Source organism: Macrosteles quadrilineatus, unplaced genomic scaffold (assembly GCF_028750875.1).
Source record: "Macrosteles quadrilineatus isolate MER2022 unplaced genomic scaffold, UCM_ALF_1.0 Scaffold_6__1_contigs__length_79288215, whole genome shotgun sequence".
Taxonomy (NCBI): domain Eukaryota; kingdom Metazoa; phylum Arthropoda; class Insecta; order Hemiptera; family Cicadellidae; genus Macrosteles; species Macrosteles quadrilineatus.
In genome coordinates, this window is record NW_026542599.1 from 31,008,013 (window position 1) to 31,033,824 (window position 25,812).

At 35.4% G+C, this 25,812-nt stretch overlaps 2 protein-coding genes across 2 annotated transcripts in view; one reads left to right on the forward strand and one right to left on the reverse strand.

Annotated features, from left to right (window-relative positions):
* Positions 1-1,163: 1,163 nt before the first annotated feature.
* LOC128996951 (probable U3 small nucleolar RNA-associated protein 11) lies at positions 1,164-4,696 on the forward strand. Its single transcript, XM_054422500.1, has 2 exons — positions 1,164-1,302; positions 3,901-4,696. The coding sequence occupies exon 2, from the start codon at positions 3,908-3,910 to the stop codon at positions 4,664-4,666; it is 759 nt and encodes a 252-aa protein (XP_054278475.1). The 5' UTR covers positions 1,164-1,302; positions 3,901-3,907; the 3' UTR covers positions 4,667-4,696.
* A 3,469-nt stretch (positions 4,697-8,165) lies between these two features.
* LOC128997438 (phospholipid-transporting ATPase ABCA1-like) overlaps positions 8,166-25,812 on the reverse strand; it is a 41,484-nt gene continuing 23,837 nt past the window's right edge. The window contains exons 17-28 of the mRNA XM_054423075.1: positions 25,418-25,637; positions 24,266-24,477; positions 23,319-23,422; positions 23,028-23,224; positions 22,100-22,225; positions 16,836-17,033; positions 15,667-15,909; positions 13,078-13,307; positions 12,307-12,454; positions 11,404-11,614; positions 9,036-9,258; positions 8,166-8,806 (exon numbers count right to left, since the gene is read on the reverse strand). Of these exons, the coding sequence (XP_054279050.1) occupies positions 8,615-8,806; positions 9,036-9,258; positions 11,404-11,614; positions 12,307-12,454; positions 13,078-13,307; positions 15,667-15,909; positions 16,836-17,033; positions 22,100-22,225; positions 23,028-23,224; positions 23,319-23,422; positions 24,266-24,477; positions 25,418-25,637 (2,304 nt within the window). The 3' untranslated portion in view covers positions 8,166-8,614. The remainder of the gene's footprint in view (positions 8,807-9,035; positions 9,259-11,403; positions 11,615-12,306; positions 12,455-13,077; positions 13,308-15,666; positions 15,910-16,835; positions 17,034-22,099; positions 22,226-23,027; positions 23,225-23,318; positions 23,423-24,265; positions 24,478-25,417; positions 25,638-25,812) is intronic.

Sequence of the window (25,812 nt, forward strand, 5' to 3'; positions counted from 1 at the left end):
TGTTAAAATATTGTACAATGTTGTACGTTCATATATAAAACATTAACTTGTATGTTTTTTTTTTTTTTATCATAGATCAAACATAAATCCCTGATGTTAAAAGTATTTTATTTGATTTATTAGTTATTCTGTTCAAATTTTGTAAAAGTATATTTACATATAATCATTTTCCATTGGCTTCGTGGTTAACGATTGGATACCAATAATGTAACACAGTTGAGGCGTGAGGGGTTCGATCTATGACTGTATGAGAAATGAAATGTTTGTCAACTTATAAGCAACGATTTTGAAACATTGCAATCATAATGATAATTTTTATACTTGAATGAATATTAGCCTTAGCAATTCAGAATGTCGTAAATTCGTGGAAGTGTTCATGTTATTGAGTTTAGCCATTGATAAAACCATCATACTATCAACACAAGTAACTAAGGGTCGGTAAGGGGGTTTTATTTATAAATCCTCTTATCATTCTTCAGTGACTTTTGCCCTGTACATTTCTGTATTATTATGGCAATAAACGATTCTTATTCTTATTCAGGATACTGTATTATAAAACATAAGTTACTGCACTCGCACTGCTCAAGATGCATACTCCTAGATCATACGTTTCAGAGAAATCCACCAGGGACCACAGCGGTCGTACCAATTTTCCCGAGCTTCAACTTTAACTCAACGCATGGCGATGAATTATCTACTTGAGGAGTATATTTTAACTATCATAATGATTTAGTCTATCCAATTAATTTGGTAAAAATCATAAGGTGTAGATTTGAACCAAATTTAGATTACAATTTAGCGACCGAAATGTATAACTTGTAGCAAAACCAAAGACGGAACTGTACTAAGAAACATAATTTTGATAATTGAAATTTACCTTTAATTTTAATACTTTAGATTACGTCATCATTACGCTCCTATAATCCAGTTACTTTTAACTTTTATAGCCCTTTGTGTGGTCGGTCCATTCCATTCCTTCCACCATGATTCCAGCCGTTGGGTCATAGATAGCGCGGTTCGCTGGTCTATGGTTGTGTGTTGCTGCAAAAATTATTATGCTGTCCGTTCCGTTTCAGTGCGAGTGATCCATTTTGTGCACTAATGGTTTTGTGGTTTTGTGTTGGGGACTAGGACTAGTTTAGAGCGAAGTTGAACTCACTCAACTCAATCTTTCAAACATAAACAGCAACAGCTGAGCTGCGTTTCCCATAACCTCAACTAGCCTAACTTTTCATTTCTTTCTATTTCTAACAATAAACAATCCAAGCAAGATCAACACATCAAGTTAAACATAACATCGAGGTTAGTAGTACGTAGTACGAAGATAAAAAAGTCAATGGTAGGCCAATAGGAGGATTAAACATGTTTATTAATCCTAGGATTAGTAATCACCACTTCATCAAACGTTAACATGGCCTAATTGATCCATTTAGATATTTTGGTTAGCCTATTTGTTGACCATTTTTTTCTCATTATTTGGGCAATTTTGAACACTTTTTCCATTTGGCACTTATGGGGCAAACGCCTATTTCACCCTGAAAATCGCGTATGAAAATGGCAACTTAAAATTGATAATAGGCTTATCGGGGTTTTATAGGGTCTATAGGCCTAGGGAATAAGCTATTACCATAGTAAGTTACTCATGGTAAGACCTGGACCCGGGACCGATTTGATTTTTCATTTTGAGGTCCCTAGAGGCCAAAAACACCTTCCGTTCAAATTCGTATGTATGCGTTATATATAAATTCAAATATAGGCTTTATATATTTGTGTCCGTTAGCACGATAACTCGAGCGAAAATGATCCAATTTTGATGAAATTTGGTACAAACCTGTAAACCTACGTTTATTCGAGCGAGTTCGCGATCCAGCATAATCGGACCATGGGAACGGGGTTTTATGGGGTAAAAATGGGGTTTTCCCATATTTGACCCTAAAAACAAAAAAATTTGCAATTTCTTTCTAAACCGTTTTGTAGAGCTTAAATAAAGAAATAATTTAGTATATTGAAGCGCCATTGTTACTTATGCCTAATGGTCACAGAGAAAACAAAAAAATAGTGTACCTTAGGCCTAATTTAAAATTCCCATGTTAGTCTTATGGAGAAAACGAAAATTGTTGTAGTTTGTTTATTTGTTTAAATTGCCCTATATATTGATAAAATTTGGTAAATTTATTTCATCCTATAGGCCCTACTATTGACGTATGGTCAAAAATCACTTTTTACCTTCCCCGTAGCAGCAAACCTAACCACTCATTAAATCTAATGTTACCTATTTAAATAGGGAGTAAATATGTCTTAATATGGAAATATTTTAGTACAAATGTAATCAGACAAGTTGAAATTCGCTTAGTCTGCAGGTTTGCTAGCCTTACCTAACCTAACCTTGGTTTAACCAAAAATCCGCCATTTTCGGCAATTTGCTAACTTAAGTAAGGGTTAGGCCGGTTTAAGTTAGGTTAAACTTAGGTTTAGATTAAGTTAGATCAAGTTAGGTTGGATTAGGGGCCTATATTTATTTTGGTTTACCCAAAAACGGGCATTATCGGAATTTAATAGTTTATTTATAATTTTTCAAAGCTGATTTTCAGGATAAAAACTGTACTTAATTGCCAAAAAAGTGTTTAAAATGTCCTAACTTAAATAACTTAATACGCAGAGGATAAGTTACGCGTCCGGTGACCGGATGTGGATTAGGTGTCCGGCAGTTACTGTCAAAACCTAGCCTAACCAACCAAACTTGCTGATAATGAAAAAATCGAATGAAGGTTAAATTCTGTTCATAAGTAAAATAAAATGATAAATGCCAAAAATTTAGGGACCTCTGGTGCTTATACTTTGAATTGAATTGAATATATTGTACTATTTTGTGTGTTTTCTCCAAATTTATATGGTGTGTCATCAAAAACCTTTTCTAAATATTGTATTTTTCATTATTTATTAGTCTGGTTTTGTTCTTGGTTAGCAAAACAGCATGATCAGACCATGGAAACAGGGGTCAATAGGGGGGAGGGGGGGGGGTTATGTGGTAAAATTGGATTTTCCCATTCTCGACCCTCAAAACAAAAAATTTCAAACCCAACTTCTCTTTAACTATTTTGAAGAGCTTAAAAATAAATAATATAATGTATTGAAGTATTTTTGTACAGTTATAAAATTGTTTAATAGAGGAAATAAAAATAAATTATAATTCCCATGTTATTTTTAGGCCTAAGTAATAAGTTATAAGTTATGGACACTAAGTAAACTGTTGTAGTTTGCTTGTTTATGGATACTAAACTTATATGTTTTTTATCAAATTTGGCAAACTTATTTATTTCACCTTAAACATTTAGCACACACAAATACGGACACAATTTATTAACATAAAAGAATGTGTGGCCAGTCATAACACACGTGGTGACAGACTCGATTCAACTAGCTGTGCATTTTATGTTAATAAATCGTATCCGTTTCCGTGTGTGCTAAATATTGAATTTTTGTGTACCTATTGACAACGATAATATGTCAATATGTTTTATGAAGCAGGGCATGGCTTGACAATGATAAATATTTTTTCTGAATTAGTCGCCTAGACTAAATTAGGATTGATGACGCAAGCACAGAAAACGTACTACTATAACCCAGAATGCCAACCGCATGGTAAAAAGCATTAAGCGGTTTGAGAGAGCTTTGCCTGTCAATCCGTAGGCAGCGCCACCAGCGTTGCCATGCAATAGCATAGGAACGCTGGTGGCGCTGCCTACCGATTGACAGGCAAAGCTCTCTCAAAACACTTAATGCTTTTTACCATGCGGTTGGCATTCTGGGTTATAGTAGTACGTTTTCTGTGACGCAAGGTATATAAACCTATTTTTATATTATTAATTAAATATTGATCACATACTTATCTTTTTCCAGACTAAAAATGTCTTCGTGGAAAAAAGCATCCAAGATCAATCAAAAAACTCACCGGGAACGACATCAGCCAGAAAGTAGAGCTCATTTGGGGTTGTTGGAAAAGAAGAAAGACTACAAGAAAAGAGCAGATGACTACAACAAAAAGCAAGCACTTCTCAAGAAGCTCAAAATTAAAGCCCAAAACAAAAGCCCTGATGAGTTTTATTTTCATATGATAAACTCCAAAGTTGTTGATGGCGTCCACAAAGAGAAACGTGAAGACAAGCACACTCCAGAACAAATTAAGTTGATGGAAAGCAAGGATTTGAATTACATAGGTTTCCGTAAAACAATCGAGGCTAAGAAAATTGATAAACTTCAATCTCAACTTCATTTAATCGATGAAGCGAACACTGTAAAAAATTCACACGTGTTCTTTGTTGATTCTGAAAATGAAGTGAAAGAGTTTGATTTGGCCAAAAGGCTTGATACACACCCGGATCTGATTCCCAGAAGAACGAATCGACTCACTACAGATGAGTTGCAACACTTGAGCTTACCATCCGTGAATGAACGAACAGCTCTTAAATTACAGCGAGAGAAAGAAAGAGCTTATAATCAACTTCACAAGCGAATCCGAAGGGAAAAGCAACTTACCATTGTGCAGAACAAACTTGAAACTCACAAAGCGTTGAAAGCTAAAGTTGGTGTAAAACCTGTGAAAGTAAAAAATGCGACAAAGGGAGCTGCTGCTGTTTATCAATGGCCTTATGTTAGGAAAAGATGATAATTTGTTAGTAAATGTACGACTACTCACCAAAAATCTTAGTTTTTATTACCCTCATTTCATTTTTGAATTAGCTCTGGGCGTTTTATCACAAAAAAAGTGTGGAAAATAAATTAGCCTCTATTATTAAAGTAAGAATCAGCAGCTGGCAGTTGTGTTTGTTCACAAGATGAAGATCTACGTTATTTGCTCGAATAAGTTAGTACTGGGTGTATAAGTAATTGAGTTTTATTAACCAAAACTGCTAATAGGTACCACTGCTAACAAAACTAGCTACCATTGGTAACTTTGTTTGGTAGACTATTGACAATAAGTAAAAATGTAGAAAGTTTTAAAATTATGAGAGCACTAAACTGTTGATTACACAACTAATCCTCTTCCAAGCTGTCTGTTGCAACAAAAAATGTATTAATCATTTTTTTATCAGTTAAAATTAACAGATGTTATGCAGGGCAACCCAATATTAACATGTCAGCCGACATGTTTGAAGCAAGCTCATTTTGTTGGAGTGACCAAAGACTCAAGGAAGCAAAAAATATAATTTCAGTTCAGTTTTGTTCTTTATTTAAGGATACAAGCTTTAAAGTTATGATTCATTTAACCATTAAATTTAAACAAACATTGGAAAGCCCATACAACAGTTTAGTTGCTTATTACTTTACTCAATATTAGCACCAGCATTGGCTATATGAATTCACAACAAGTTATTTCCTATGATTTTTAGTAAACTAATACAAAAATCTTACTTCCAGAAATAGGTACAAAAAGTAATACTAAAATCAGTTGTTAAAAAATGGAACTAAAACTAAACAACAATATCACATTCTTGAAAGCTATACTGTATACCATATAGGCTAGGCTAAATTATTGACTAGAAATGGATTCTAACATTAAAAAAAGTTATGGTTTATATAAAGCAAAGGAAACCTGGGTAATGGAATAATTAAATCAAGCAAATTAATTTGATAATCATGACGTTGAGAAAAAAAGTTAAATTACAATTCAAATTTTATATTGTTGTAGGTGGCTTAACGTGACTACAAGGAAATGGTTGTTAAAGTTATGAGATTAAGAATTCACATTGAGAGCTCTAAGTAAAACGTAAAACTCATTAATCCAAAAATTAACCTCAAAACTAATATACCACTGTATTGCAAAAAAAAAACTTTTCCCTAAATGGGAAATTTGCTAAAAATAATAATAATAATAACAGATAGGAGTTAACTGCTAAGTCATTTACTAATAATGTAACCAGAAAATAAATTGGTGTCAATAAGTAGGCTATAGGTTAGCGTTCTTAATTTAAACATCTTTGCTACCATGACTGATATTCAAATATATAATATGTTACGTACCTTGTACCGTCTTCAGTCTTAACTTAAATTAGTCTATGGATGACTAGTTTCGGGTACAAAGACCAGTTGAGTTCTGTCATGTCCGCTGTGTAACCTGCGTCGGTTTGTCCCGTATTCAATGTGGCCAGCCTATCGTATTAAATGTATTTGTAACTTTTGTTTTTTAAATGTTTAAATTTTATGTGTCGTCGACCTGCATGTATATACATTGATGAAGACTTACGTCGGATATTTGACCATATTCAATATGATGTTTTAAATAAGGATTTGACAATGGGTCTTTGTACCCGAAACTAGTCATCCAGCATTGACTAAGTTAAGACTGAAGACGGAACAAGGTACGTAACATATTATAGCGTTCTTAAGACACAATTCAATGAAGTTCAAACTGAAGTTTTAGTAAATATTGTTGTAAACTACACTGTATTGTACTCACAGAAAGACTTAATATATTTTAATGGCCTTAAACATTTTTAATTACCAATATTCACGAGGCTACAATAATTAGCTGAACTGCTCAATATTAAACAACTACAAAGGCCTTCTGAACACATCAGTTAGTTATTTGTAATATTATTTTCTTATTTCAGCTCAAACTCATTCTAAAAGCCAGACCTTTTTGCATTAGCTTCATACAAGTGAAATTGCATTCATTACCAAGTAAAGAAATTACCAACAAAATTAAAAACTATTTAATGCTAAGTTACTAAAGATTAATTTATGGATAAATTAGGTGTAATTTTGAAATTTCTTAAGATTGTATTCTCACGTTAGAGTCAATTCATACCATGTAATGCAATGCCTCACAATTCATTTGTGCAAAGTCAAATATTTTTGGACGTTTGTTTGAAGTTCAAATCAAACAAATTCCAATAGTTGTGCTAAGAAATTAATGAATGCGTAGGCTACACAATTAATTGTCAAATGGCATGGCATCAATGGAAAATATCTTGTAGGATGTATATGCTGTATCATCGTTAAAGGGTCGGTCGAACATTGACCATCCAAAATCGATGTGTTGACACTTAGCGTTACACTGTTCATATAGGATAAATTGGTTATAGTAAGTAATAGACGACAATATGTTTTGAAAGCCTTTGAGGGACAAGAAATATCATCAACGATATAACTGATCCCTCAAATAAATTAGTGTAAAGATTGTGTAAATTACTGTAGTGTTGTGGGATTTTTATAATGAAATCGTTAGTTCTATAAAGTAAGTAAATAATTAAACTGATATAACTATTTTTAATACAGCTTTCCCACCCTCTGTAATCTGAACATTGGCATAAAGGATGAAACACATCACATTTTAACAACAAAGAGTTTTATAAAGAAGTTTTACTGTTTGATGGATTTTAGTTTTGATATTTACTTTGTTTACCATTAAGAGGGTTCTACCCGGTCAATTCAAGACGGCAACTAAACATGCTAATGTTCCTGAATATGTCTCTTTCAGTACAAGCTCTCAACATTCTAAAAATTTGTTTCCAATGATTGTGTGCTTGTTGTGCTCTTAACATATCAGAGCTTGCAGTGGGTAGAGCAAAATTTTTACTATTATTTAGAAGTTAAAACCACATGTGAAAAATACTTATTTACAGATTTTCAATATGATTTTGTAAATACCTAAAGAAACAATAACGAAGTTTCAGTCAGCCAGTGCATCTTTTGGATCATTGTGAATACTTTACAGTTTATTTCAACTCGATAAACACTTTAATATTGCAAGGAGGTTCTTTTTCGTAGGACCATGTTTACGTGGTAAACAGCTGGCGGGTGGAACCCTCTTAAAGCATAAGCCATTCAATATGTTATGTCATGCTTCAAATTAATTTATGTTTAAATGTATACAAAATTTCAAAACTCACTAAAAAAAGTTACAAGAATTATCCCACAACACAAGTACTTATGGCACTATGAGCTTTTTGCTTGAATGTTATTAATTTTCATTTTGAACTCACAATTGTAACATCGCACAATTGAAAGCATTAGTTTGCCTAGACATCAACCGGTTTGCCTACTACCATAGGAGGGGGGGAGCGAGCTGGCCAAATGGTTAGAGCAAGTGGGTTCAAATCTTGCCAATCGCCAATGGATTTGATCTAAGTGATAATGCCGTAACCCCTAGGTCTAGCCTGAAGTAATGTGAAAAACAATTCCAGGCTCGTGCCTATCGACCTAGGAAAAAAAACTACCTCAGGAGGGATCGGTTTTGCCAACATCATGAACACTTGTTCTATTTAGTGTTTTTTTCCAAGAAAAGGCTCTGGGCCAGGATTTTGAATTGTGAATAAGGAGGATAGAATCTTTGAAAAGTGCAGGTAGGCCATAGAACATTCAGAAGAGAAACTGAACATTAATAATTTGTTCTTGAAACTGGGAATACCACATAAATTCTGAACATACAATATTTTGTCGCCTGGGGGACTTTGTCGAGTGTAGAGAATGTGAATGTTTCTTTACATTTGAAAGTCCCCCATGGGTAAGCTAGCTGCTATCCTAACTTGTTCTATTTTGTTTGAAAATCAACTGGTTCGATAACTATTGTCGGAGTAACCTGTTTTGCAAACAACATAAATACTTGTTTTGTTCAAACATCAACTGGTTCAATAACTATCGTTGGAGGAACCTGTTTTGCAAATGACATAAAGACTTGTTCAAGGGTGGTGTCTCCGACTGTGTAGTCTTCTACAATGGAATGTTGACTGCGGAGATCTTCTAATTTAGAGAACAACACTGATAGTAGCATTGAGTTGTCTGCTATATGGTAGTGGAGAAGACCCTGTAACAAAAAAATGAGGTTTACTGGTTTCTTCTTTTTAAATAAGAGCACGGTATAGCATTTTTGAGTCTTTTAAATGAATTGAATGAAATTATAGGCATTGATACCTGAACATAAAAAAAGAAACTATAGAGGTTACTTTTCTTGATTTCTATCATACTGCGAGAAACAAAGTTTTTGAAGACAGATCTTTGTGGACAAATTTGAAACAACATAAATCCAAACTAACCTTGTGTTCATCCTTTATAAAACACCTGGAGAACGTTCTGTTAACAGCGTTCTTGAATGCAAACAATGCATCATCTGCGTCAGGGTTGTTTGTGAAAAGTTTGATCATGATGGTGTAGCCTTGTCCGTACCTCTGTTTGAGATATTGAGTGCTACCGATACACTTCATGTGGCCTCCGACCAGAATTGTTAGACGTGAACACAGTGCTTCACACTCCTCCATGCTGCAACAATCGAACCAAAAAACGATAAAATAACACAATTACTTAACTTGTGAAAACTTGTGTAGACCATATAAAAAATCATATTATTATAACTTTTTGTAGTCAAAAAGAGTAGTTTTGTGATGTCCTAATCAGCTGTCTGGACTGATGGTTCGCTGTACTGGTCGTTGTCTTTTGCACAACAGCTCAGATAAATTTCACATCCGTTTGGATGCTGCCTTTAATTTCCGCCTTTATCACTTGGATGTCCAACATAAAAACACTAGTTCAGCAGCACTGCCCAAAATACACAAATTATTGTTTGTTTTTATGCCTGTGATTGGTGATACTGAGTAAAAAACTTTGAAACTAAGATCACTCCGAGCTGGTGGGGAGAAGCTACCACATTGGGTTCTGGGCTGATACACAGAGAATTAGAGGAAGATGTAGCATTGACCACGTAAGCTACAGCAGACAGCCAAGGATTGAAATGATTTTGGGGGTTCTTTTAAATCGATGTTGTAAGGTGCCAAATTTTAAGGGGGGTAAAAACGTACTACGAATAAATGAACACCAGAACTTACCCGATTTTTAACCACAATAGCCTATTCCTAGGCCTATGTGTTGGCCATAGCTTGGGCTATGGGCCAAAGAACGTAGGCCTATTTTTATTCACAGTGAAGTACACAAACACATCCACAACTACATATTCATTCATAATAGCACTTCGTTTCACATAATAAAGTTAAATCGGCCGATTTTACAGACATTTAACGCCGCCGACGACATAACCCCAAACTGGTGTTTATTTGTTGACAGACGACAGACGAAACTAGACCAGCTCAACAAGTGAATTTGATCAGCTGTTGACTAGGAGTACTTGAGTTCGCCGCTTGAGCGCGTACGCCTCGAGCAGGCAGGAACGAAGGATTTTGCTCCAAGACAGGATTATTCGTTCACACGCCGTCTACGAAGTAACATCATCGTTACAAGACTACTTACGCATTCCCGCCGATCGGCGATATTACGAAGGTTAGCTATTCTAATAGTTAGACCATTTCTACGTTTTACTTTATTTTCGTTTAACGCACGCATTCTCGTTTTACGACTATTTTCGTTTCAGAACTCGATTTTAAATATCTAAATTTAATAACTTAAATTTCGCCAACTTGAGTCATGACCCGCCAGTTCCTGCCTGCCAGTGACTAGCGTTGGATATCTTTCGGTTCGTTTAAATTAATTTGCTACGAAATTACGTTTATTCTGTTCGTTTCACGATTAATTATTACTTAAGTTACTCCAGTTAATTCGACGTTTTAATACCCCGAGACTTGTCGTCTGAGTTCTAAGCCCCGTCTTTGGCGGGTGAAAGAATCAAGTCTTGGGAGCTGTCTGAGTTGAATAATCAGCTACGAAAATTAATATTAAATTTATTTTAAACCTCTCTTGTTAAATTATCCGTTCAGTCATATTAATTAGGCCCTGACGACTCTGTAGGAATTGTTTTTACCTTTTATTCGATATTATATAAATTATCAACGTCTTTAACTAATTAGTTGCAGTTTAATAGGAGTATTTGCATCACATTGGCTAAGATTGAATGCTCGTCGGCCCTACAGAGTCATTCCAAAGGTTAGGCAAAATTTAACAAAACACTTTAACGAAGGTAAGGATGATATATAGCTCCAACTGAGCGTCTGCAGGATTTCCTGAACGTTTCCTGAGCTCTGAGCCTTCGATTAAATTTTAATAAATTTATCAGTCAAAGCCGTGACAACTTCGTATTGACCCCTGGATTTTTCTCGGCTCCTTCTGAGCACTCCGGGGAAGAAATTTGAGTGTGGCCGGTTCTAGGGTAGGCCTAGCCTGACTTTGGTGAATACTAGTTTATTCCCCCCCTAGAATTTTGCGTCACAATGTGGATCAGTACTTTCTGTCTGAGTGCAAGAGGTTAAGTTCTGTGTTTCAATGTCAGTATACGTATGAAATAACTTATCAAGTGAATAAAAGTACTATCAGTAGGAATGAAAATTTTGTCGTTTAGTAGGAGAGGTATACGCTTAAACTGTGTCATTCCAAAACAATTTGATGGGTTCAGGCCATTTTCCTTTAAAAGCATTTAATATTTTATTTCTAAAACCTAATCCCAAAAAGTGTGTTTTCTACCTGTGAGATGTAAGCACGATGGCCTGTCCAGTCTTCTGACACCTAGCAAGCACGTCCCAAAGGCGTCGTCTGCTCACCGGGTCCACACCAGCTGTGGGCTCATCCAGGAACACCACAGCTGGATCTCCTATCAGAGCCATGGCTGTGCTCAACTTGCGTTTGTTGCCTCCGCTGTATGTACCACAGGGCGCTCTTGCGTACTCGTCTATACCTGGGATATGCAAAATTGAATTATTGTATTGATTTAAAGGTAAAAGACCATGTTGTGATGTTTTAAGTTTAAAAAGAGAGTAGACATTACTTGAAAGCTATGTTACTGACAAACCCTAGCTGATTACTCGAACGCTTGAGTGATCGGATCATTTTTACAGTAAAAAGTGCTTCAAACATTTCTCAGGATCTAATCGGCAATTTTCAGGTTACGAGGCGTATTCTTAGGTACTAAGCTACACACATACATAAACTTTGACCCAGAGAAAAGTCAAAATATTTTTAATGAATCAAAACTGGACCCTGATCTATGCTTTTAGTTAATGATCCGGACTAAAGAACCAGCTTATCTTAGTCTGCAACAAAGCTGTCATCTCGTTGTTTCTCAATCACTCATCTACGTCTTAAAATAAGCAGCCTGGTATGTCGGCAGCGTACAAATTCTAATAACAGTTTTTTGTACACTTGAGAGAGAAAAAATAGTAAAGAGTTAATAACTTACAATAGGATATTTGTTTGGATACTTATTTCTCATTATTGTGATTTGTTAACAAACCTCAGGGAAGTAATAAACATATGCATGCACGAGAAAAACCTTATTCTTTGTCTTTGAATTATAACAGATCCAGCTCTCAGTCATCATTCACTGTCTACTACAATTTATCAGTTGTAAGAATCATTCAAACAGCTTACCCATAAATCGGACCCAAGTTTCAACTTTAGACTTGATATCATCACTAGGAGTTCCCCGTAACGCAGCGTAAAGCTGCAGCATTTCTTCTCCGGTCAAATCTTCAATGATGGCATCAAATTGGGGACAGTATCCAATCTCAGCCAAGAACTGAGAAAAAAATGAATTGAATTTAGCAGGAAAAACCTAGAAGGGTTGGTGTGAAACCTTAAGCAAATATAGTCGTAATATGTTAGAGCTGGTAAAAGATTTAAACTTTTCTGTTATATTACATTGGAGAGAAAATACTGTGTGACTGTTTCTGAAATTTGTAAAGGTTGTAGGCCTAGTTTAAATTTTATTCTGAATTTACAGATTGGAGATTTTTCAAGGCAAGAGTCTAAAACCTCTTGTTACAAAAACAAATTTTGAAAATTTTTGAATAAAATATATTTAAATCACAACTAGATTTATTTTTCAATGTTAAAGGGTCTATATTCTATTTCAAACCTCTTGTCTTGGACTTAAACTTAAAACCATCAAAAACTCCTAAATAACTTCTTAATTCATATTTCACAAGTTAGTGCTTTCATACGGACATAATAAAAAAATGTCTTCCAACACTTTACAAATGTCTGAGACTTGAAACTGCAAAGACAAGTAAATAGGCCTACAAATTAAATATGTTACAACAGTAATTTTTACCAGCCTCCGGTCTGACCTGATGATGATTAACATGTGACTAGACTAAACCACTCATCAAAAAATCTCATACTTGTTTTCTAACCATTCACCTGAGTCTTTTGCCGAATAAGATCAAAATTGAGTACAGACGCTGTTCCCGAAGTAGGTGTTTCTTCACCAGTCAACATTTTGAAAGTGGTTGTTTTCCCAGCACCGTTGACCCCCAGGAGACCAAAACATTGACCTTTCTCCACCAGAAAGCTGACTTCATGGACTGCTGCGATGTTTCTGTTGTATTTCTTACCCAGCCCGCACACTCTCAACACTGGTACGCTCTGGGCTGTTAGGTAAATTGTAATCACAGTTTAGGATATACAATATGCAAAACTTTATTTACAATAAACTAACAAATTAAAGGTGATCATTGCTTAGTGTAAATATTCTGTTGTTAAATTTGAAATCTGTTTTTATGTACAGTATTTCATGTTTTAAAGAATTAGATTGATGCTGATGTTGACTATATTGTTCTTTAAAATGATGTAGAAAAGTAGCCTCTTTATGATAGTCTTTTAAATAAATTATCATCAAGCAACAATTTTTGGCACAGAGTTGAAATCAAAAACACAGTACTCAACAGCAGAACCCCTCCATATCCGGCCACTTCTTGGAAGCCAATAGTGAAAATTGAAAAATATTCAGCTTGCAGATGAAAAGTTGCACACACTAGTCTCAACCAATCAAGCACTCTCACAGATGATTGTTTTTGTAATAGGTTGGTTTACCCGTCCAGGGCCGTCCGAAGGGGGGGGGGGCAACCGGGGCAAGCTGCCCCGGGCGCCGTGGCTGAGGGGGTGCCGCCCAGCGGCTATTTGTATTAATTAACATAGTATTAAAATATGCGAATGTGACTATTATTACTGGGAGGGGAGGGGGCGCCACAACCACGTTTGCTCCGGGTGCCGCCAACCCTAGGGACGTCCCTGTATCCGTCCTGGGACTTGGTCACATGGTGGCCGCATATGAGAGGTTCTACTTATTCTTTCTTCATAATATATATCTGTACCTCTTGCTTCATATTGAGTACAATAGCCTCAAAGATGCAGTTAAAATATTTAAGTTTGCAACTGTAGAGTCAAGCAATATTAGACTCAATGTCAGTGATAGCATAAAATCCACAGATAAAAAGAACATGTATTGAAAGTTTATAACTAATCAATATTCTAAATGGAAGGTATGGGGTTTAGTGAGTGGGAGAAAATTTCGCGCCGTTCCGGCCAAACCTCGCATGCGGGGTTGGTTCGGCAGATTGGCCACAACCTAAACCCCAACTCTCACTTGTTAGCTGCGGAGAGCTACCTTCTGCCACTGGGTGTTGGTCCACCTACAGAACCAAGTGAGGGGGGCCCTAGACTAAGGTGTAATGCGATCCGTGCCAAGAGTCTTGTGGCACTGGGGGCCTAATATTCAGTGTCTTAACGGAGCCTTCTGGGAACCAGGGGTAACCCAGTCGTACACACCCCTTACCTCTGTAATCGGGTCACTGGGGAGGTGGACTTAAATACCTGGTATTCGTGAGAACAATGTAGACAGTCTGACCCAAATGGAGGAGGAAGGTCTACTGAAATCTGACGATGACGACAAGCTCGCAGAAACCGGAAAGGAACGAAAAACGACTTTCCAGGGGCGAGTTGCAAAGGTGGAGGATAGCGGATGCTTTAACCAAAGGCGAAAAGGTGCTATCCAGAAGTGAGAGGAGGCTGGTGTGGGCTGCCAAGCACCCTAACTCTGCTGCCTGCAAAGCCAGTTCCTCCGGGAACTAGGATGCTGGGAAAAAGCAGAGCAAGGGTGGTACCCCCAAAGCTGACTCTAATGAAGCCTCCAGGAAGAAAGGTGGAGGCTGTGCTGACGCAGCCACAAAGGATTGGCTGGTCAAGCAAGTTCAGGAGCTGAGACCTTTCAGGGAAATCTCGCTACGGCTTGCCCCAGCCAGAGACCTTGTGAAAGCTGTGAAGGTATATTTATGTGCCCAGCCCTACAAGGTCTGCGTATGAGATCCCTCGTACGAAAAACGACTTTCCAGGGGTGAGTTGCAAAGACGGAGGATAGCGGATGCTTTAGCCAAAGGCGAAAAGGTGCTATCCAGAAGTGAGAGGAGGCTGGTGTGGGCTGCCAAGCACCCTAACTCTGCTGCCTGTAAGCCAGTTCCTCCAGGAACTAGGATGCTGGGAAAAAGCAGGGCAAGGGTGGTACCCCCAAAGCTGACTCTAATGAAGCCTCCAGGAAGAAAGGTGGAGGCTGTGCTGACGCAGCCACAAAGGATTGGCTGGTCAAGCAAGTTCAGGAGCTGAGTCCTTTCAGGGAAATCTCGCTACAGCTTGCCCCAGCCAGAGACCTTGTGAAAGCTGTGAAGGTATATGTGCCCAGCCCTACAAGGTCTGCGTATGAGATCCCTTGGCCTATTGATGGGAGATCAAAGGGAAGAACAGGTCACCATAGTCAAGAGGCTCTCACGGTTCACCAAGGACCTGGGATTTGACGGAGAATGAGGACCTGTGAACGAGGGTGCACAATAAGCTGTTCTAGCTGCGATGCAATCCCATGGTAACTTGTAAGCCTGGCCCTCTATAAAAAAAAAAAAAAAAAAAAATATTCTAAATAATTAATCTAAACCTTACCTCAAGTTATTTGGGTGTACTCACAATTGCCATGAAGAAATGATTTTGCTTTCTGCTTTTCCTCCACAACGTCATCATCATCAATGACAGTGAACTTAAACATCGGTCCAATCCACAGATTCTTGATCATGGAAAACAGTTTCATCAAAGGTCCGAACTCAATGAGGAATATCAGTAACCAGTAGAAGAACCATTCCACCGAGAGAAAAACAACGTATTGCAAAATGCTGAAGAAATTTTCAGACTGTTCCTCAAATATATCTTCAGCTGAAATACAAAGTAACATAAATGTTGAACATAACATGACGCAATTGAGTACAGTAATACAAATGTCTGCAAACCTGCTAAATAAGTGAATTTCCATTTGCCTGATTGGATTTTAACTCAAATATTCCCTTAAAAATGTCAGACTTATTCCCTATTCAAATAACATTAGGTTAAATGACTATGTAGGTACACCACAATCATGTCCATATTGCTTTCATTACTTAATTATTAAATGCATTCTTAACTGTATTATTTTTATCTTCAGTTATTTTATAATGTTTAGCAAATTCACTACCGAGTGTCAGTAGACTACACAAACAGAGGAATATGACGGCTGAACCTGTTAAGTTATCTGCTGTAGCTCCCTTGTTAGTTTTTTTTAGATTAATTTCCCCATAAAAAAACATTTGTTAAGGATTTAGTCCTTTTGACTCTAAACAAGGAGGTATAACCCCCATTGCTGTGAAAATTAAGTTTAGAAAGTTATTACAACTCTTGTGAACTTTCCCATACAAATTAAATAACGGAAAATCAGTAAAAAAAAAACTACAAATTTAGAATAAAATTGTCTATTTTATTTTATAGTCCTTTTAACTCTAAACGAATTGAAACAACCCCTTTTGCTCTAAAACCCTAGAAAACTATTAGAAAACTGTAGAATTTTATACAGCCCAGAAATATGTCCTCAATCCTTACAAAACTGCATGCATATGAGTGTCTATTGACCCCTTAAACAATACTAGTTTGTCTTGCGGACCAGATCATTATTATTAGCAATCTTTAATTGCAACTCTAATTTCACTGGGTCTAAGTGCCAAAGCTAAGTGTATCTTACTCTCCACCAGGTTTTATTAGTCAAAATATTACATGGACAAAAACAAAGTTCAAATAGTTTTTTTTTTTACCAGAGATGAAGACATACTTACAATCACAATAGTCGGAGCATCTTTTGCAACTACTCTCTACGAGCATTGTCTTCACTAAACACAACATGGCAGCGCACAGAGCATAAAGAGGATTTAGACACAGTAGGTTGTTGATCAGGTCAAACGTGAGGCTTGGCGTTTGCTTGCGATATTGATAGTCTTTCCCCACTGCCAACATTACGAGGGGAGCAATAACACCTGGAAAACGTTTGGATGTTTAGTTGTCAGAATGAAAGGAAAAATGTTAAAGTTGTCTATGACGTAGTATTTAAGCTTACAAACTTAACTGTAGTATTGATGTCACAGATTCTGGTCTTGGTAAATATATAACTTTCCTAACTCTCAAGTCTCTAGCAATATGCTTTAGACTCATCCTAAAAGTAACTGATGTTGTCAGAAATTATGAAAGGAAACATATAAAAGTTGCCTTTTTGTATAATATCAGTTTCAAAACATTGGGGACTATGAAATGTGGTGTGTAGTTATGTTACAACATTTTTTCAGCTCTATAATAGTTACTTTCTTTGCCTGGATTGATAAATTTAGGGGAGGTGTAATCTCATGGTTTTGCCTCCAGCCCTAGTAGCACAAATATGTATTTTATAAATATTTTATATATTTAAAGTTGTATTTGATAGAACCTCGAATAAAATATATAAATAATATATCTTTAATAATAGTTTGATATATTCAAATATATATTTAATATATTACCAAAAAGCAATGCAAAATATAAATTAAATATAAGTTTTGAATATATAAAATAGATTCAAAATATATATTGATCAAATAAGTATAGAATCTATAATATACATATTTTATATGTATATTTTTCCTATTAAATATTTAAAAAAATTATGTGTTGAGAATATTTTAAATATATATATAACATATTTTTGAAACTATATTATATATTTAAAGTATTTATAAATATAATTTGAAACACGTCAGATATTTTTATTAATAAAATAATAATTTGTAGAATATATATAATCTATTATAATTGGCAAATAAATAATTTGCATCTTTTTGTTTTTTATAGTGTCTATCAATTTATACATGCATTTTTTGTATGATAATTGCTATTGTGAAAGTGTTAAAATTAAGTTAATAATAATACGTACTCTGAATGGTGTCACTCTATCATGCAGGTAAAGAAAAAATTGCGCATATAGTTAAGTGGCAGTATACATGTTCGACAGCCTACATTTGGGTCAAACGAAAAAAAAGTGTTGATGGGTTTTATTTTTTAAACTAGCTAGTGTGCCCGTTCTACGCACGGGGATCTTATAGTAGTCAGTTGAAACCTTCTTATATTAAGATTAAGAGCAGCAATTAGTTTGCATATTTGCAGATATGCTGGCAAAACTATTATATATAAACCTTCGCAAATACAGTATCTGACAGTTCAAGCCAAAATAAATGCTTCGCAATTAAATGTCGCCCGGATCGTTTTGGTCCATATGTCCAATGATTAAACTTAAAAATGTTTTATAGATCCATGAAGCGTAGCCCTAAAGTAGGCCTATAATTGAAAGTTACTTTCCACATCGGTTAACTTAAACGTATTTAAAGTACTACCTCAACCTCACCATTTAACACTTTATTCCGGTTGACATTTTCAGTATCAAAGGTGCTCTTGTTCATTCCGTGAAACACTGAGAAATAAGGACATTAATGCGTTACCAACATACAACAAAACAACACAATACAACAATCCAACAAAGGCCACGAACTATGATACATAAACAATATAAAGGCGTAAACAATTCATGATGGTTTGCCCAACAAATGTTTTACTCAAATAGGTTATCATTTTCTTAGCATACCGGGTAAGCTAAGATTTGGAATCCAGGCAGAAAAAGCAAAACTTATACAGAGTTAAGACATCACTTAAATTGAATACGGACGGCTCTAATAAATAAGGTGCAACACCAACGATATCTAATTTGTAAACTACCGGTTCTAAGGAAAAGAACCGGTACCTACGTAAGAACCTACCTAAGAATTACAGTAAATCGGACCAATTAAATACATTAATATCTAGCTTCGAGGTTATTGATCTCTTGCTTTTGGATTTTCTCGTAAAAAGTTATAGCGTAAACTTATCAGTGTCAGTTTGAAAAAAAAGCAACCTTACCCAAACAACTTTTTGTTATTTAAGAGATTACGCATTCTCTAAACAATGATTAGTATATCTATTAACATTAGAAGGAAATGTGACGAAAATCACACAATGTTGGGGTTTTGGTCATTTGTAATTTTATTTTTTAAGTAGGTAGGCCATGTATTCTATGGAAAAGTACCGGTATCAAGGATCGTCGTCAAAAAGGTTGTTATGAATAAATATGTAGGCTTACGTACCCAAGATATGAGCTATGGGCCTATTGGCTGTATGGTCCAGCGATTGCATCACACGGTGAGTAGAAACAGAAAGTGACACATTGGAAAAGCGAGTTTAGCACTTCCTCTGTTAAACCTCTGTTACAATCACCCACTGCAGTTGTGATTTTTTACTTTACACTTTACACAATCGCCATTGAAGCGCCGTCAATGAGTGGAAACCTTTTTTGTAAGCTATTGGCGACGATCATTTCAGTGTCACAGCCCTATACAACACTGATTCAAGGTCTTCTTCTTTCTGGTTGTCAAAACTCAAGAAACATTTTATACTCAAAGAATTTCTGGTTCCGATTTGGACGATGTCTAGTTATTTAATTTCATTTACGGTTACACTATTAGACTATATTATTGCACTTGCGATTAATTAAATCCGTTATGTAAGAAAAACGTTTTTAATCTCACTTGGTTGGGATTTGCTTTCAAAACGTGATTCGAAATAGTTGCGGTATTTGTAAACAGCATTTGTAAACATGTCATTGACAGCTAGAAAAAATAATCTTGATCCGAACAGCTGTTCGTTATTTCATAGACGATTCTGTGATAAAAATTGAACGAAAATGTGACAAAAGTCGCACAAAACTGCATTTTTGAACGTCCATAATTTTATTTACAAAGTAGTGAGGCTATATTTAAATCACTAAAGACACTCTCGCCAATCCAGTGAATACATTAAAATGGCTTGGATCTTGATATGTACTCTGGTTTTCACGGAGAAGATTGCGTAAAATGCCATCTTGAGTGTTACAGACAAAGGGACAGACAGACAGACAGAAATTGAGATAAGACTCGTTTCTGCTTCTTTAATGTATAAAACGTAAAAATAACCTAAAAGTATATAATTCTGAGCAATGTACAGACAAAACTCTAATTTTATTTATATAGATAGATTGCAATATGTGACAATGAATGTGATCATAGAAATCTCAAATGATTGGCTAGAAAAGGGGGCTAGTGACTGGCGACCTTTTAAGAAACGAATTACGGAAAAACAGAATCATATTATACTGTAGTATCAAAAAATGTTCAAGTATTGCAACCATTGCAACTGACGGCCACTCCTTCACCATTTGAAAACTAATGCCAACAACAGTCACAAGTAGCTCAGAGGTAAGGTAAGAGGCTCATAAGTCGAAGGACCCAGGTTCGAGACCCACCCGGGCTAAAAAAAATTTATCCAGTAATTTTTTAAAAATTTGTTTTTATGAACTATTTAATCAACTTACTCAACTGATAATTGTGCTTTTCATACTAAATCTTCATTATTTTATGTTTTTATGTTTAGACCCCATGGGATGTTTGGAAGAGATATTAAATAAATTTTTTATTAAAATATTATTCACTAAAATATATTATTGGAAAATATTTTTCTAATATTTAATAAATTCAAAAACATATTTTTTATATATTTAATATATTTTAAATCTAATATATAAAATTCTCGTGTCACAGTGTTTGTCTGCAAACTCCTCCGGAACGACTTCACCGATCGTTATGAAATTTGGTGTGTAAATTCTGTAGGTATGCGAATCGGACGTAAACTATTTCCCGTTTCGAAATTCTTAAAAGGGCTCCGCCCCAGTCGCTCTGGAGTTTCCCATGTTAACCTTATGAGAAATGGAATTAATGAATCTTAACAGCTGTTTCAATTAAACAAGTTGGTTCTGTTCTATGATGTTCAATAGCATTAAAGTTACAAGGATTACCAACAGGGTGCAGCACTATTATTTCTTTTACATTTATGACAACAGCTAATTTGCAACCAAAAGGTGAGTGAGCGTAGCGAACGAACTTCAACCAGGACGTGATTGAGCGATGCGAACAAGATCATCTTGAAAATTAAACGTAACGGTACTTTCTTTCCATCGGTCTGTCTTAGGGGAAACCTATAATTTAGGCGATACGAAGTTCGCCGGGTCAGCTAGTATTATATAAAATTGACATTAATACACACTTGAGATATATAAAATAGAATTTAAATATATTTATTCATATGTATTTAATATATATTTGTGCTACTAGGGAGGGTCTGACAATTTGATAGGGGTGATTTTATAATCCATACTATTTTCATTGTGAATTTAAAGATCAACAGAATTAATTAGTCGTTTTATTCCTTACTCTATCCTTTGGCTGGTTGGTGTATCAGTAGGAAATATTAAAAGCAATTGGATGCACATATTACCAATGACAGGTTTATTTTATTTGTAGTTTAAAAAAGTGGGGTAGAGAGGGGTTGATAGAGACAGCTATGGACGAGGGTAGAAATAACCAGACTAAGATGGTTTAGCATGTGAGAAAACATGAAAAAGAAGTACTCCTTAGAAAATGGAGTAATGGTGTGAAGAAGACTAAGAAGGCTTAGAAGAAGATGGATAGATGAAGATGAGATGAGTGAGATAGCAAATGGAGAGGTCTAGTCGATATCCATACCTAGGAATAACCAGAACGGAAGAGGAGATGTGTGAAGTACAATTTTAAAAGTTGAAATACTGTGTCAGTATGAGCTTGGTTAAATATATGTTTACAGCTTATTAGTTAGAAAAACTGTATTGTATATTTTCTAATTTTAATTTGAACTTTTTACAATATTAATAATATATAGAACACAAGTGACTACATTTTTACCATTGTTTGTGAGGATAGCGAATAGGAAAGAGTCCAATTTGGCACAAGAAACTCATACAGTACTTTACACTACAGTTTTGTGCCTAGTGTAAAGTATGTGTTTCTTTTGGATTATGTAATGTTGAGCCGGATTGGACTCTTATCCATTCAGATAAGCATTTTCACTGATGTTTATTCATTAATCTTCATAAAAGCTACTATATTAATTAAAGTTTATTTTTAAGGGCAATATATACCTGTTGCAAGGTTAAACATCAAAAATAAAGATATGGCTTTTGCTGATGACTTTGTCAGGAAAGTGACTAAATATGCAAATGGAGCCCCACTTATTCCATAGAGAAGTATCAAAAAGAAGAGCAAATCTGAAAGAAACAAAAGCGGTTAATTTACAGTTCAAAAGATATCAACACAGTTAGTTGGCAGGTGATTAATTGTATCTTAAGCTTTACGCAAACTTAACAACAAGCCTTTTCCAGTACCGTAACCAGTAACCACTCCTTAAAATTTCTTTGGATTTTGAAAAATGGTTCATATAATCGATAGTGGCTCATTAAATATTTTAGGAACCTTTTATTGAGGAGAAAAGTTCAACAGTGTTAGTCTATGCTTTGCGGGTTCCAATACATTTTAGCAAATTTCCCTATAGGGAAGTAGCTATTACCGTATGTGGCACGGCAGGAACTAGACCCGGGACCGATATACTTTTTCATTTTGATGTCCCTAGAGACCAAAAACTATTCATTCAAATTTTTATAGTACCGGTATAGAACAAAGTTTTATAGCTCTGCTAGTTGAGCCCTATGCAATCTGTCCATGTGTCATAGATTGTGATTTCGGTTTTCAAGATTTTTTGCTCCTGTAACTACGCAAATAAAAAAGGTGGCTGAAGCTAAATATTTTTAGATATGGATTCTATTTGAAATATGCAATATAATTGAGAATTTCAATATCCAGATTATCGACTGAATTTTGAGGGTTAGAATTTTGTTTGAATTTATTGAGAATTTTCCCTAATTCAAATAAAAGACAAAATAATTCAATCATTGTATTTTTGACAGATTCATAGATAAGCCACTTGCTGCAATCTAGTCTGTAAGATTATTCAACTCTTCAGACAGTAAGGGAAAAGTCTAGCAAACTATCATTTGGATGAAAGTTGCTCACGCATTTTTCCAGACATTGTAATCGTCTTGTCAACATCTAGCAGCCAAATTGCTCCAATCATTAGTGATGTTGCGGTGAAGTAGATGATGAAATCCCATAGAAAGTGACTGAGCCAATAGATGAATGGGGAGACACCAGTCATTAACTGTAGCGGCTTGGCTCCATTAGCGCGTTCGATCAATGGCAGAGAGATAAACCTGGAAACATAGTAAAAATATGCATTATAAAATCTATGGAGTTAAAGGGCAAGTTAGTACACAAGGGGATTATATTTTAAGTGTTTATGTTTACCTGGCAACTATAATCATGAGCCCACAAACCAGTAACACCCATGGCAGAGCTTTGACGACTGCCACTGCTTCACTCATCAACTCATGGTTGTCACACAGATTTTCCTGTCAAACAAAAAAAGTGTTAAAGTTATCAGTTATTTCAAAATACTAGATACTTAAACTGTACATAAAATAGTCTATTTTCATTTGACAAAATTCCATTGATTTTCAGCTTGAATGAATCACAATGTGTGAGGGAAGTCCATCGATTAAGGTCTCCATCAAGCTCCCATCGAGGCTAAACATCTGAAACCAATGTTGTGTTCTTGACTTGATCCACTACTAATCCAGCCAGTTTTCAGCCCTTTGGAAATCAAGCCGGTCTAGTGGTATAGCACTGGATTACCGTCCCCAAGTTCCCGGGTTCAAATAATACCAACTACCAGTGTCCTTTATCAAAGAGATAATGCCGCTACCTCTAGACCTTGCTTGAAGCTATGTGAAAAACGATCGAGGACTAGAGCTTAGCGTTCTGATGTGAAAGGTGGGACGTTAAACAAAACCTTAGCAGCCATCAGTCTCTTCAAAAATGATATGAAGAAAAATCTATCCTCCAGCCAATAGCCATGTATGAATCTTGTTTTGTGAGTAGATTTTTGTGGTCTAAGACGTCAAATGCTAATGAAGTCTAGTTGACAAAAAATGAATGGAGTAAAGTGTTTCCATCACTATGTTATGAATCAAAGGGAGATACAAATTATATGGAAACGTTTATCTTCCCAACTGTGATATATTATTTAAATATTCTTGTATATTCATCCTGTACGGTATATACATTATTTCAATTTGTAATGCATGAATTGTAATGACAAGTCACACATTAATTGCTGATCTTTAGTCACTGAATAACGAATTTCGGAGATAAAATTTATTGTAGTTTTACTCCGGTTTGGAGTTCTATTGTACCTTAATGCCATGGAAGGGGTGGCTTATCACAGTGACCGAGCTGGTTGGACTGTAAGACTTGAGTATGGAGTTTGTGATGAGATTGAGTGCCACAGGAGCTGCATGTACAGCCAAGCCGTTGTGTAGAGCTGAGATCACGCTGCGGTTGAACTCTACAGCAACCACGGTCCGGTGGTAGTAAGACTTGTCCTCCTGCACTCTGGTTTTCAAACCTGAAAAAATATAGTCAGTGAGCTTTAAGGACGGATAAGGCAAAATTATCCATTGGATACAGGTAGTGAAACAGCATATTCCAAAACGATAGAAAACATTGTAAGAAACTACAATTTCTGTATTACTATATTGGGAAATAAAGAAAGAAGGTCTATTCACATTGATTTATAATATTGTTATTATGTCATAGAGCTGATTTTTCTTACGTCAGCTCTCAATAAACGAACATTGGGAGAATGGGCTTTCCAAAAAAACTAAATAAAGGAATAAAAAAAAACAAATAAAGGTTTATTTTACAAAAGTTTCTATCAGAACGATCTGTTGCAGTATAAATCAATTGCAGTATTTTCGTGCATCGGAAAATGTAGCACTTATTCAATTCAAAATGTCTGTTAATTTTAAAATCCTGCATGACAGAATTTTTGAAAAATTTTAAATTAAAAATATTGAGATGACATGCACATTTTTTATACTATTTCAGGTAGAATACTCAAAATTATAGGCCTATAAACAAACTTTTTTTACTTTAAAGTTCCGTTGGCAATTCCATTGTGAAATTGGAAAACATTACCTAATCAGAATCTTTAAGCCTTTTCAAAACAATGATTTTCTTTCAAACACCAAAACTACATGAGTGTATGTTACACTGAACAACTAACTATTGAAGGCCTTGTATCCCAACAACATTTCTACATTAGCTTGAGGATCAAGATCAAACTTGTCTTAAAAAGTTTCAAACATTTTTTTTAGTTCATAGTCCTTTCTGTGTTGCCTTAATGATCAACTATAATTTATTATTATAAAAATTAGCACCAACAAACCAACTGTTTCAACCTATAAACAAGGACCAAAATTTAATTTAAAATTGCTGTACAAATTTTCAGAAGAATTATTGCAACCTGTAATACAGACCCCAGTGTATAAAACTACAAACCATACCTTCGTTGATATTGACATCAAATTCTTCCGGAGAGCTTCCTTGAGCGATGACGATATCATTAAAGCTGTCCTTAACTACTTGGTGATGAGAAAATGTGTAGGGTACTTCTGTGTTGTCGTACATCGCTAGATTCATCTCAATAGAGTCGTCGATGTGTTCTATCTCACTCAGCAAACCTCCACTAAGTATCAGTATGATGGCTAATAGTGGAGTCAGAGCCTAGGTTTAAAACATTTGTAATTAGTTTTTTTTTCGCTTTATTAGATTGTGAATTAGTCTAGTTTACATTTAGGGTTTACTGAATAAAAATATTATATTACAGAAAAATGGCTTATAAGTAGGCCGATTTCAAACTGATTGTGTATATATCATATGGCTGGCTGTTAAAGTCGTC